This window comes from Puntigrus tetrazona, chromosome 7 (genome assembly GCF_018831695.1).
Source record: "Puntigrus tetrazona isolate hp1 chromosome 7, ASM1883169v1, whole genome shotgun sequence".
In the NCBI taxonomy this organism is placed as follows: Eukaryota; Metazoa; Chordata; class Actinopteri; order Cypriniformes; family Cyprinidae; genus Puntigrus; species Puntigrus tetrazona.
Genome location: NC_056705.1, coordinates 17,573,372 through 17,586,389, shown reverse-complemented (window position 1 = coordinate 17,586,389; position 13,018 = coordinate 17,573,372). Strand labels below are relative to the sequence as shown.

General features: G+C 38.7%; 1 protein-coding gene across 1 annotated transcript in view; it reads right to left on the bottom strand.

Moving 5' to 3' along the window:
* The window catches only part of apba2b (amyloid beta (A4) precursor protein-binding, family A, member 2b), a 67,233-nt gene that overhangs the window by 21,044 nt on the left and 33,171 nt on the right, over positions 1-13,018 (bottom strand). The window contains exon 3 of the mRNA XM_043245424.1: positions 1,276-2,475. Coding sequence (XP_043101359.1) covers positions 1,276-2,433 — 1,158 coding nt within the window. The 5' untranslated portion in view covers positions 2,434-2,475. The remainder of the gene's footprint in view (positions 1-1,275; positions 2,476-13,018) is intronic.

Below are 13,018 nucleotides of genomic sequence, written 5' to 3'. Positions count from 1 at the left end.
GGAATAATGGGAAATAAACTAAAAAGCTTCTCAAGGTAATGTATTCTAGCTGGGTGAAATTTTGTTTATTCCCTTGCATTAGCAAATGGCTGCAAAAATCATCAGTAATGAAATTCGTTTTTTGGGGATTTCAAGAAATTGCTTTTGATCAGAGTCCCCTTCATGTCTAGGTTACAATGAGACAGCTATAATTTCTGCCAGATTAGTTTCTTTCATCCTTTTCAACTTGCCACTAAAACTGAGCACTTTCCCCTTGAAATGAGTGAGTAAATGATAATAACGGCCTGTTCTAATTGTCTTTGGAACTACCCTAGAATTATGTAAAATAAATTTACATCGCATTAAAGAATCATTCTATGCCATCTCTAAGCATCACATTTTAAGCATCAGCTCTCAAGAGCATAAAATACTCACTGCTCAGCTGTCAGGATTTTGAGGTTCTCTTTTAGGGCATAAATAAGCACTAGTCTCCGTTACTCAAATGCCACTTGCATTTAAATGAGGGCTGTCAACATTCACATTAATATTTAATTATTATAATGAATATACATTTTTCAGAGAGCTATTTGGGGACGAGCATTAGTATTATATAAAAAAAATAACATTTTATTATTACATTAATATTTCTGACTGTTTAAAAGGAAACAGAGGTATGTCCAAGTTTGTCACTGTTTTTGCTATAGAGTTAGGGACAAAAAGAAGAATTTAATACTTCTTCTCAGCAAAAATGCATTAAATGGAACAAAATGTATTTATAATGTTACAAAAGATTTCTCATTGAAATCAATGGGGTTCTTTTATAATTTCAATTTAGAATACTGAAAAAGAGTGTAATGGTATATATGGTTATATATGTGTGTGTGTGTGTGTGTGTGTGTGTGTGTGTGTGTATATATATATATATATATATATATATATATATATATATATATATATAGTACACATTTATAGTGTGTGTGTGTGTGTGTGTGTGTATTTTATAACATTACTGTTTTCACTGTTTTAATAATAAATGCAGCCTGGGTAAAAGACTGCTTTCAATACCATAATAAAAATTACATAAATCTTACCAGCCCCACTTATTTTAACAGTAGTATACAGTAGTAGAGTACTTAATACATTCATTAATAAATCTAACAAAAATGTTGAATGCATTTAGTTGACCCTACTGCTTTTATTTTATATTTACTGAGGTAATTTATTCTGAGATATTTGCCCTTAATAAGCCACTACAAATCTAGATCCATTTACAGCTTGCTATTCAAATACACGTACCTGCTCTCTAACCTGGTCCTGCGTCCATCTCTGTCTCTCCTCTGGTGTGTGAGGTCGTACCTTAAAGTTCCTCTGGAGGTCAGGATTATGTCTTGCTGGGGGGATGTTGAGGGATTTGGGTCTGCCATCATGACGGTGAGGCTGAGTGTACGGGGCAGGAGCGGGTTCGGGTTTGGAGCGTGTCTCTGGCTGGTACCCGCTAGGTGCTGGATCGGGCATCAGTTCCTCTGGACTCTGATCAGTGCCGCTGCTAAGACTGCCCATACTCATGCTCATCTTAATCTCAGCTACTATCTGATCAATATCTTCCTCTGCCTCCTCTCCCGTCTCTCCGTCTGTGCCCTTAAGACCCCTGTAAGGTGACGCACGAACAGAGTTTCCATTGTCCTCCGTGGAGTAGTAGTCACCTGCGTAAGCATCTCTGTCTTGCCCCACCTGCGGCTCATCCTCCTGATCGGGGCAGTAGCCCTCACTTCCTTCAACATCCTGCACTTCTTGATCTTCAGCAGCAGGTGGAATCTGTTCTTGATGGGGATCTGGATAGTGTTGATGGTGGTGATCGAGGACAGGTTCGGGTCTGCCATCGTACAGCTGTTGGTCAGAGTCCTGGTCGAGAACTTCACAACGCACTTCTCCATCATCACCTTGTGCATCGTCCTCTCTCTCCACCCACTCCTCAACCGCTTCTTGGCACTCATCCGTGTCTGGAGGTGGCTCAATGCGACCATCCGGGTGTCCGTACTCTGGCTCATTACAGTCCATTCCTTCCAGGTAGCTGTCATCCTCAGGACAATATCGGATGTAGTACGTCACACCTTCATCCTCCTCCGGCAGCCCTTCATCGAAATCGTCCTCTTCCTCATCAGATGTATTGTTGACGTAGTCGGAGCTAGAGTCTCCGTCCAGACTGTCCGGGTGACTGTGGTAGTCTCTGTGGGCGTGGTCTGGAGTTGTGGGCGTTGCTGGTCGGCTGTCTGTCAAGTCTGCCTCTTCTTGGTTGTGGTAGGAGTGTTGGGACACCTCGAGGTCCCGGTGCTCTTCATACTCCTCCTCGGGGTGCTCAGGCTCAGGGTACGGGGCTGGGCAGGAGCGTGGAGCTGAAGCGCGAGGCTCTGTGGCCATGCTGCTGTTGGTCCCTGGCCTCTTCCTATGAGCCATTGTGAACTGCTCACAGGCCGATCATCACTGGAAACCTCAATGCTGCAAAAACACAACAAATAAATAACACATTCATAAGTATGGCAACACTCATAAAAACTTTTATTTAAACAAATATAATTTCATAAATGAAGGTGAACAAGAAAACCCTGACAAATACTAAAAAGGCAAGGCAAGTGGATTTTCCCTTATTTTGAGCAATTAACTGCTTTACAATGTATATGACCAGCAAACATGAGTATATACATAAAGGAATTGTTCTTGTATTTCATATAGTATAGCATGGCGCCATCAATCCCAAGGCTGAAGGTTTAATTCCTGTTGGTCAAGGTCCAATTCTCACTATTAACAAATCATTAATTATTACATGCTGAATATGTGCTTTATAGTTAATAATAAACAACCAATAATCAACTAGTTAATAGTGAGAATTGGTCCCAAGTTATGTTTCCAGTGAAGTCTTCAGAGTCTAAAGAGAACACACAGGTCTTGATGTGTGAGACTGAACAGTTGAGCTGTAACATATCCACATATTCAAGCACTGCTGGGTGTATTGATCTCTGAGTGGAGGCACCATCTCTCCTCAGCTCTCAGCACCTGATCAATTTCAGCCATCCAGTCTGACTGATGTTCATTCCACTTCTCCAGCACCATCATTGAACTACTCCAGCTGAGATGATGTGAAGAACAACAGCTGTTTACTCTGACTTGACTTTCAAAGTCTCCAAAGCAGCCTAATGAAGTCATCAGCGTAATAACAGTTCAAATATTTGGACCATTTCAATGACATACACATTTATTTGTCATGTGGAAACTAAAATAGGGTCTAAAAATACAAGTAATTATTAATATTTTTATTTATCATTTTATTATTGTAATTAATTTTAATAAGTTTAGCATGCTGATTTGTCGCTCAGTTGTATCACTAAATATTTAGATTTGTAGGGTTATCTGGTGAGTCTTTGCAGGATAAAAATATTTATAATAAAATAAAAATAAATCTTTCTGACTCCAAAATTTAAAATACTGAATGGTAGTGTATAAAAAAGATGATTTATGCAAGGATCAGCTGAAAAAAAAACCTTTGTCATGAATCAGGCCTCTGTGACTCTCCCTGATCACCACCGGAGGGCACCCTTTCTGGAATATTAGCTTCATGAACTAATTGCTGGCACAAGTGTTTCCCATCTCAGTAGCCTACTTAAACCTGCTCCAAGGTGACAGTCTTTGCAAAGTCTTGTTTTGCCACAGCTAACACTTCTGAGCTTTTCTACCCTGTATATACACCGATTCCTCATGTACATGAATTTGTTTATGAATCTGGATTTGACTCTGATATTCCTGTCGTTGATTTCTGATACATGCCTGTTGATACTGCTCTTAATAAAAGCTGCAAATGAATCCTCATTCCGCAGATCCGTCATTACAGAAGACTTTGCCAAAACATGATCCAGCAGCTCTGTTTTAACTCACCACTGAAATACCAGCCCAAGCTACTATGCTAGCTTTCCACCAGCAACAATTACAACGCCATTGGTCAAGATGCTACAGATACTTACATCTTACATCTCTCCACCACAGCCTATGATTATCTGCAGCCTGTTCAAAGCCAAAGCCCTTCCATTAAAAACCCCCATGTTACTTCCTGAGAAATACAATGCCAACTCGCCAAGCAAACGGCTCAGACTGGCTGGGAGAAGGAATTCATGATGTTTCTCTCGTTTCATGTTAATCCATTGTGGCTGTGGCAGCATTAGATAGAAGGCCCCTGGCATAAGGGCAGATCAAGTTTACCAACAAGGATGTCCAACTAATGATCAGCTCTCTTCATGCCGAAACCATTCGCCTATTTGCCATTAACTCATCCCAAAAACCAGTTATCCTCAGGTTGCCATGGTTGGAGAGACACAACCCCCAAATCTCTTGGTCTACAAGACAGATTACACAATAGTCATAATTGTGTCAAATAAAATGCCTGTTATCTCATCCTCGCATCATCATTTACAAAACCAAATCATAATCACCCACCTAACACAACCAAAATCTGAAACCTACATCAAAGCCTGCCCCAGCCTTAGCATGTTTCTTCTTTGTAAAAAAGAAAGTTAGCGGATTATGACCATATATTGACTATTGTCACCTAAATGAGATCACAGTGAAATTCAGCTACCCACTGCTACTGGTTCCAGCTGCTCTTAAACAGCTTCGTTCGGTCAATGGGATTTCTTTGGTTTTTTGATGTGGGAGATTGTGTATTGCTCACTATCGAGGAGTGGAGACACTGGCTAGAGGGCGCAAAGTTCCATTCACAGTACAGATCAATCTATCCGAAACCTTCAATTCCTCTACCTCAACAGACACTCACAACAAATCAGTGATTCTCTCTACCTTGATTCTCGCTGCAGTTCAATGGGACATAATAACTGACATCATTGCTGCACAATCTGGCAACCCCTCACCTCCAGACTGTGCAAAAGACCATACCTATGTTCCCCAGGATCTTCGACATTGTGTCATCAAGATGACACACAAATCTCCAAGCTCGGGTCATCCGAGAATCACTGCCACAGCACAGCTAGCCTCTAACTGTTTCTGGTGGCCTTGCAAAGAGACATCACCACTTACATTCAGAACTGCTCTATTTGTAACATCACAAAGTCATCACATCCAGCTGGGTTGCTTCAACCATACCACAATGCCGCTCATCCCACATTGCCATAGACATTGTGACCAATCTTCCCAACTCCAGAAATTACACCATTATACTGTAATAGACTGTTTTTCCAAAGCATGCTGCATAATCCCCCTGCCAAAACTACCCACTGCCTTTGAGACTACAGAGGTATTACTCAAACAGGTTTTCAGGTTTTAACGGTTTGCCTGAGGACATTGTTTCTGACCGGGGGCCACAGTTTTCACCTCCAGAGTCTGGTCAGCGTTCTCTCAACAATTCAATATAAACTCAGCCTAAACTCTACCATTCCTGGTCTAACAGTCAGATCGAGCATCTGAATCAAGAGCTGACTCAATTCCTTCTAGCTAACTGTCACTCCAACCAAAAACGACTGCAGTCATTACTTGATTTAGGTATATGTACACAATTCTTTGAGAAAGCCATCTACTGGTCTAACCACTTTCCAGTGTGTACATGGTTTTCAATTTCTGCTATTCCCCTAGTCAGGAGCAGGGCATGTGAGCGGAGCTGAGCAGTGAGAATTTCTGCTCCTCGCTTACGTGGGTGTTCGCTACCCCAGCTCCACCGATTGCTCCAGACTGCTCTGCTCAATTCTGGTCCCCGCTCACCTACAATTTTATCCAGCTCTGGTGAAATCACTCCATGCCCACTCAAATGTAAAATTCCTCTGCATATCTAACACCTGTCGTTTTCAACAGAAGCCTTATGGCTGGGTAATATTGCCTGTGTTCCAGATGTGGATAGGGTTTGTTGCATTACTGAAAAACAGCTTCATTTATTCTGTCGCAGGGCCACGGTTGCAGTGTGCTTGGACCGGACCTGACAGGCGGGTATTCTGCAGGCAGTGTGGCAGCTCTAATCTCTTAGATAGTCACAGAAAGTAAAAATCAACATGCAGTAATTTAATTGATTATTAGCCAATATTTCCTATTTCAAGCATACTCAAATTGCTCACATTTTCCTCTAGTTTCTCCATGATTTGTCTGTTTAGATTAAAATACAAATCCTTACTTATTGACATCATATCACTACATTTCTGTTCATGTTCAAACATCTAGTTTTTTGATGGGAATTGTGCACCTGTTTTATCTGTCGGTTTACTTCAATATTTCACATATTCCATCTCTCCTTCCTTCACAACGAACAATGTTAGTGTAGGCTAACAGCTTTATTAATTATTGAAGGCACAGGTGAACTCTGGGTGGATTTGTGCATACCCTAGACTCGTGGTGTGAGTAGTAATTGAGCAGAACTAGAGTGGAACATGCTCAAACTACAATTTTGCACGCTCCGCTCACATGCCATGGTCAGGGGAACCATCTGAACTGCCCACTGTTAATGACTGGCTACAACACGGTGAGAAGACCTGGAATGCTGCCCATGTACACCTTTAACAAGCAGTTCACTGTTTCAGAGTACAGGCGGATCGCTACCGTAGGCCCTGTCTACGCTTTAGGACAGTGGGTTTGGCTGTCTAACAGGGATCTTCGTCTTCCGTGCAAGAATCTCAGTCCCTGGTATGTGGGTCCATTTAAAACGATATGCCAAATAACACCAATTTCTGACAGGTTAGATGTACTTGCCAAGTATTGTATCTCACCCACTGTCCATGTTTACCTGCTTAAGCCCGCCGGTGGTCCAAAAGGGGAGGGGGACCAGGAGTAGGTCACCCACCCCCATTATCATTGTGGACGGCAAGGAGGCATATCTGGGAAAAAGAGATCTTGGCAGAGGCAGGGTTTTGCAGTAACTCGTAGACTGGGGGGCTACGGTCCCAAGGAAAGGTCTTGGGTTAACACCTAGGATATTCTGGACTCCACGTTCACTCCAAAATGTATATCTTGATTCCTCGTGTATGACTGTTTGACTAACTCTTGATTCTCTGCACTTGGGATCTGAATATTGGACTTGTGTTTATCTCTCCTGTTTGCTGTCTACCCGGAACTCTACTTGGTAACTGTTTATGAATCTGGATTTGTCTCTGATATCCATGATATGCCTCAGTCCCCTCATTACACCCTTATTATGAACTAAGCATAATATCAATAAATATAATATATTTTGTATACTGGCTCCTAAACATTAAGATCTTGATATCTTAATGCCTATATAAATTCTGGGATAAATCTAAAGCACCTAAATTGCAGTTTGAAAAGAAATGCACATGACAGAAAGAATGGTTGAAGTTTTCTGTCAGAAGCTTGTAATAGTAGGCAAGACAAATTTCTTTAACATAAAAAAGCAATTAGATGTCAGTGTTCAGAGATAAATCATGACAATGGCGTCTGTACAGAGGCTGCATAATCACACACAGAATGTAAAACTCAAATCAAACGTGTAATGGTGCTGGTGTAAATCTTGTTCACCCTCTCCCAGACACACACACGCACACAATGCCATGTTGCTGTCTCCGTCAGATGCCTGCAACAACAGCTTACGGAGAGACTTTTATTGCTGCTTTCCCTTTTGTTCATCCTTTCTCCTGCCTTTAATTACGCCTTCCATCACCAGTCATTACAACAACTAATTATCATTGTGCTTTTGCTCCTCCAATCTTACAGCGCTCTGAGCGTGTGTGACACTACATGAATTTGTTGACTTATAGAGCCTTTTATTGTCTACACAAATACAGCAGCTTTTAATGAAGCTTAGATTTTTTTAAAGCCCTATACCACTGATCATTTTACATCTCTTTGAAAAAATCACTGTTCTCTCTCTGCGCTGTTATCGAGGAGCCTATAGTACTTTATGAACCCTCCCCATCTTTTGTCAGTCAATCCCAACCGATGCTCTGGTAACAGGCAGCAGTCTCCCAAGGGCACCCCTGACCTTTCACATCATTGTTCACTCATAAACCACACCCAGGAATAATGTCTAGAGTGCGGTTAACTGAATTTATCATAGCGTATATAAAGTATCATTTCCATTTACTAAAGCTGAATACATTACCATGCCAATGACCAGACTGTCAAGAAAGACGCACAAGAAATCAATCTCATCCGCCTAGAACAATTTGGATCACCTTCATTTATTCACATCATTTTTAATATGAAACATAAAGGCATTAAAGCAGCACAGCAGACTATATATTAAAATGAACTTTACCAAAATGTAAGCTAATTTGTTTTTTAAATATAGACATACAGAACACTTATTCACTGTTAACTATGACTTTTCCCTCAATAAATGTCTAACTTGCTGCTTATTAATAGTTAGTAAGTTAATCATTAAGCTTAGGTTTTGGGTAGGATTAGGAATGTAGAATAAGGTCTTGTAGAATAAGGCATTAATATGTGCTTAATTGCTTAGACAAATATTTTAGTAATATGGATACTAATAAGCAACTAGTAAAGAAACCCTAAAATAAAGTGTTACCAATATTTTAAATCCCCTGAACTCAAATGTTACTAAATAAAATAACTGAAAAAGCTGTTTAAAAACATAGCTCACCCAAAAATGTAATATAAAAAAAAAAAACTTGTTTTTCACTCTTTTGTGGCTTTCTTTCTTCTGTGGAAAACAAAAGACTGTCTCAGTGATTTTTCCTTTTGAAAGTCAATGAGGTCCAAAAAACCCCATTGAGATTCATTATATGAAAAACGGCGTAACAATAAATTATTTTATTAAATAATATCACTATATACAGTATATTACAAAGACTTGTGTGCTTTGTTGGCCAGAGCTGAGCAGCACCCATGACACACATTGAAGCTGTGCGATACCACACACTTGGCAGTTCATGGCTCAGGCTTCATTTAGCATGGGACCAAATCCTGCAAATTACCCAAAACTGTTTTGTTAATTGGCCACAGAACTTTTTAATTGAAAATTGGAATAAAACTGCTGTGGACTCCCGCAGAGAACTTTACAACCTCCGACTAGATCAGACTAAACAAATGGCTGTAAAATGCTTCTTTAGTCTCATGCAAAAATTACAAGAGATGAGCACACACATGGAGACAACTTAAAAAAACTATAAAAAAATTTTATTCTTTCCAGATGGCTAATAGCATTTTTACAAAAAATGCACAACAAAATGAGCAAATTACTGAAAAGAATAGCATTATGAGGTCACGTAACTATAGCATAAATATTACAACATGCGGTGCAGTATGCAGTATAATCTAATCTATTTTCCCCTGTACTTTCTGCTCTCTATGGCATTTTAAATGCTCTTCACAGAGGTCACTGGTTAGACTCTATGAATAGATCTCATCCCACAGTTCTTTATTCTCTATCTTTATTATAGTTGAATATTGCTATACTGCATTCCATTGTAGTTGCATACCTAAAAGCTAATTTAAAAATATGCTGAAATTTTATTAGACTCCGGAGGACAGAATTCACAAAAAATATTCTAATATAAGAACCGTCATTTAAACCAAAACCAAATATAAAACTACTGCTAGAAAAAACTATCATCTATGCAATCAGACTTTTTATTCAGAACCTTAAAAGTCTCTGAGATTGTGACAAATGTTGTGCCTCGCACTAAATTACATCATGTGACCCAAACAAGGTTTCATTAGGCATTACAATGATTAAAACCTTGAAATAACTACAGAAAGTCTAGAATCAATATGTGCAGATTGCTTGTCTGAGGTGTTTTGGGAAGATACATTCATTTATTGGTTTTGCCGGAAGCTAGTGACCTATATACTGCATCAGTATGATGCATGATTTCAATTTAACAGCCACCAAAGCCATACATTTTGTGTAGGGGAAAAAGCCTTACAGCATAAGCAACCTTTCATGCTCAAAATACCAGTCACAAGTTTGAGTTACACTATAGAGTTCCTTCTAAGAGTTCCTTCCCTCTTATAATTTTTTTTAACAATCCAAATGAAGTAAATCATTTTATTGATTTTGATCAGTGTCCGGATGTGTTTTATAACGGTGTCATAAATAAGCTTTGAGCGGTGGCTCAAAATGCATGCAACTTAAGACTCCAAAAAGCAATTTGTGCCAAGCAAAACAGCCAAAAAACAGATTTGCAGACTTCTGTTTCATTTCCAATGAGCAGCAGTAAAGACCAGATACATTTGGTTACAAAACAGGAGGGGGTTAAACAAGCCTACACACTGTGCTAATTATTTCCTGGAGACTTCCCAAACATCCCCAGCTTTAACTGAGCTAATGTGACTGTTAGTCTGGTTTATGTGCTGCTGTACTGACCTACACACACTGGAGGATAATTGCGTGGATTCTGCTGACATGCTGACAATGTGAAAATTGGGTTTCACAGCTGGACACATATGATTGTATAACAAGACAGATATGCCATAAGAGTTCCCGATAAATAAATCATTTGCATTTTGTTGTATTTTTCATGGAATAAACCCTGTTGGAGACACATTAAGGATGAGCTTTTAGCTTGTTTTCTGAAGCATTTGTAATAACCCTGATGATGCAATACAATGGTAAAAACAAAGGTGCTCTGGTATTCCTAAAACGTGATTTGCTGGATTTCTTTGCTGATGTCAGTGTAGATGAGAAGGTTACTATCGACAGGGGTCCTCATTACTGAAATCATAGAAGCAGAGGGAACTCTGGGTAGACGTCCAAAGGGGCTAGCATAGACAAACATTAATCTGTTCTTGTCCTTGGCGGTGTGAGCTACAGAATTGAATTTCATGGACTAAGGAGTTTAAGCAAGCGGAGAGAGTTACAGTGATGCTGTGGTATTGAGGAGAGTGTCCTCAGTGTACTCGCAATGGGAGACTCAATAGGAGAATCACCTAATTGTCCCCAATTAGTTACAAAACTTTTTTGTTTTTGGTAAAAAGCAATGTCCAAAATGTTCATTGTTGCATACTTTATATTGTTTCACAGTATACAATGTACACAGCCTGATATTAAAAGAGGTTTACATTTTACTGTATATATGACATATTAAAAACTATTTATTGTTCTGCATTTTTAATAATCCTGCTCAGTATTGTAAGCAACTCTTTAGCTCTCTCACCGACCACTGCACAAAAAGTAGAATTATTTCATGAATTCTAACAACCATTTTCAAGTTTATCAAACATAAATGTGTCTGGACAAAGATAAAATGCAGGGGTTGGTAGGACATTTAAATGTGTTTATGTTCTTGTTCATGGGAATTGTTTTATTATTATTATTTAAAATAACTTTTCATTTTCATTATTTTAAAATGTAATTTCCCTGATGGTACATTAGAATTTTCAGCGGTTATCACTCCCATCTCATATATTTGTATCTAATGTTTTTGTGGAAAATGTAAGCATTTTTAGGATTCTTTAACAATTAAAAAGTTAAAAAAGAGCAGCGTTTATTTGACACAGAAATATTTAAATTCACATTCATCTGAATTAGGGATAGAAGTCAAAGACCCACTGCTATCATTTCACGTTCTTCGCAGTCATCTATTCACACCATCAGAAAAAAGGAATTAGGACATGAGCTACACATCCGTGAGCACAGGACAGACTGTGAAAGAGTCCATTTGAAACTCAGAGGTGATGAGAACTGAGATGAGTTCAATTCCCACAGTGCAATTCTTCATCCTCCAGTTCCTCCTGCATGTCTGGGCATGTGTATTCCAGTGTGAGAACGGAGGAGTGATGCCTGGCACAGCCATAGTGGTGTGTGCTGCCTCCTGTAAACAGGCTTATTTATTTCTCAAATGAGCTACAGCTTTAACTCACAGTGGGACACTTTTCTTGTTTCCTTGACAAATGTCTCTACTCTTTCACTTAACGGAGATGAGCGAGGAGATGAGAGAATTGGATTTCTTCTTGCCATCTTTAAGATGGAGAGATGTGAGGCTATGCAACGCTCCCTGCATCCCTGTTTCCTTCACTGCTGTCTTTAAGACGAAACAGCGATTGTTCCTTATCTATAAGACACGGTCATTGTTTATCTGGTGCTGAGACAGCAGATACAGCCAGAGCATAACAGTTTAACACATCTCGCTAGCTATCTGCTCTATACAAAGCACACACATTAAGCACTTATCATTGAGAAAAGATTAAGAAATGCGACATAATGTGTTTGTGAGCATCTCCTCAAGAAAGTTGAGCGTAAACAGCAGTGAATCCAGCATCAGTGAGGCATAATCCTCTTTACTCTTTTGGTTCTCTGGTTAGCCAATGGGATGCTTATGCCTTTTAATGACTTGCTTTATCAAGCGTGGCTTAGTCATTAAAGATGTGAAAGAAAGTCAGCCAGAAAAATTAAACTTGCACCGAATAAATTCATGCTACACTTCACTTCTGAAGAGTCTGTTCAGCGAATGAGTCAAAGAGCCACACTATTTGGCATATGAAATGCCGTCACGTGAACAAAAATGACTGTACTTCCATATTTTTGGAATTCTCAGACTTTGTATGAACTAAAATAAGTAATAAAAATATTCTAGAAAGCAAAAATTCCAATTTTGTGTGCTTTTGTCTTGTTTTGTCTTGTTCTAGTTTGAAATCCCCAAGCAAGTTGCATGATTATGGTAATCATGAAGTCCTATAGTAAAACCATCTAAGGCTTTATATTGGGTATTCTTAAGAATTAAAAATCGTTAATATTCTGTATGGTTAACCATTTTAACATGTTCTTATCTTTTCTCTATAAACTTTTATGAAGACTACACTGAAAAAAATTTATTGTAAATAAACTCCTAAAGTTAGCCTCCAATTTTATAAAATGCCCAAAATTTTAATTTTGAAAGAATGTTTTAAGGTTAAATATATGTTTAAGAAAAATATGTAACATTTATATATTAAATATATTTATATATGATATAAATTATACAAATATAAATATATACACATATGTTAACACATCTAAATATTTTCTAAATATATGCTGTATGTGTGTGTATTTATATATACATAATAAATGCACAAAAGACACACAAATTATGCAAAAAAA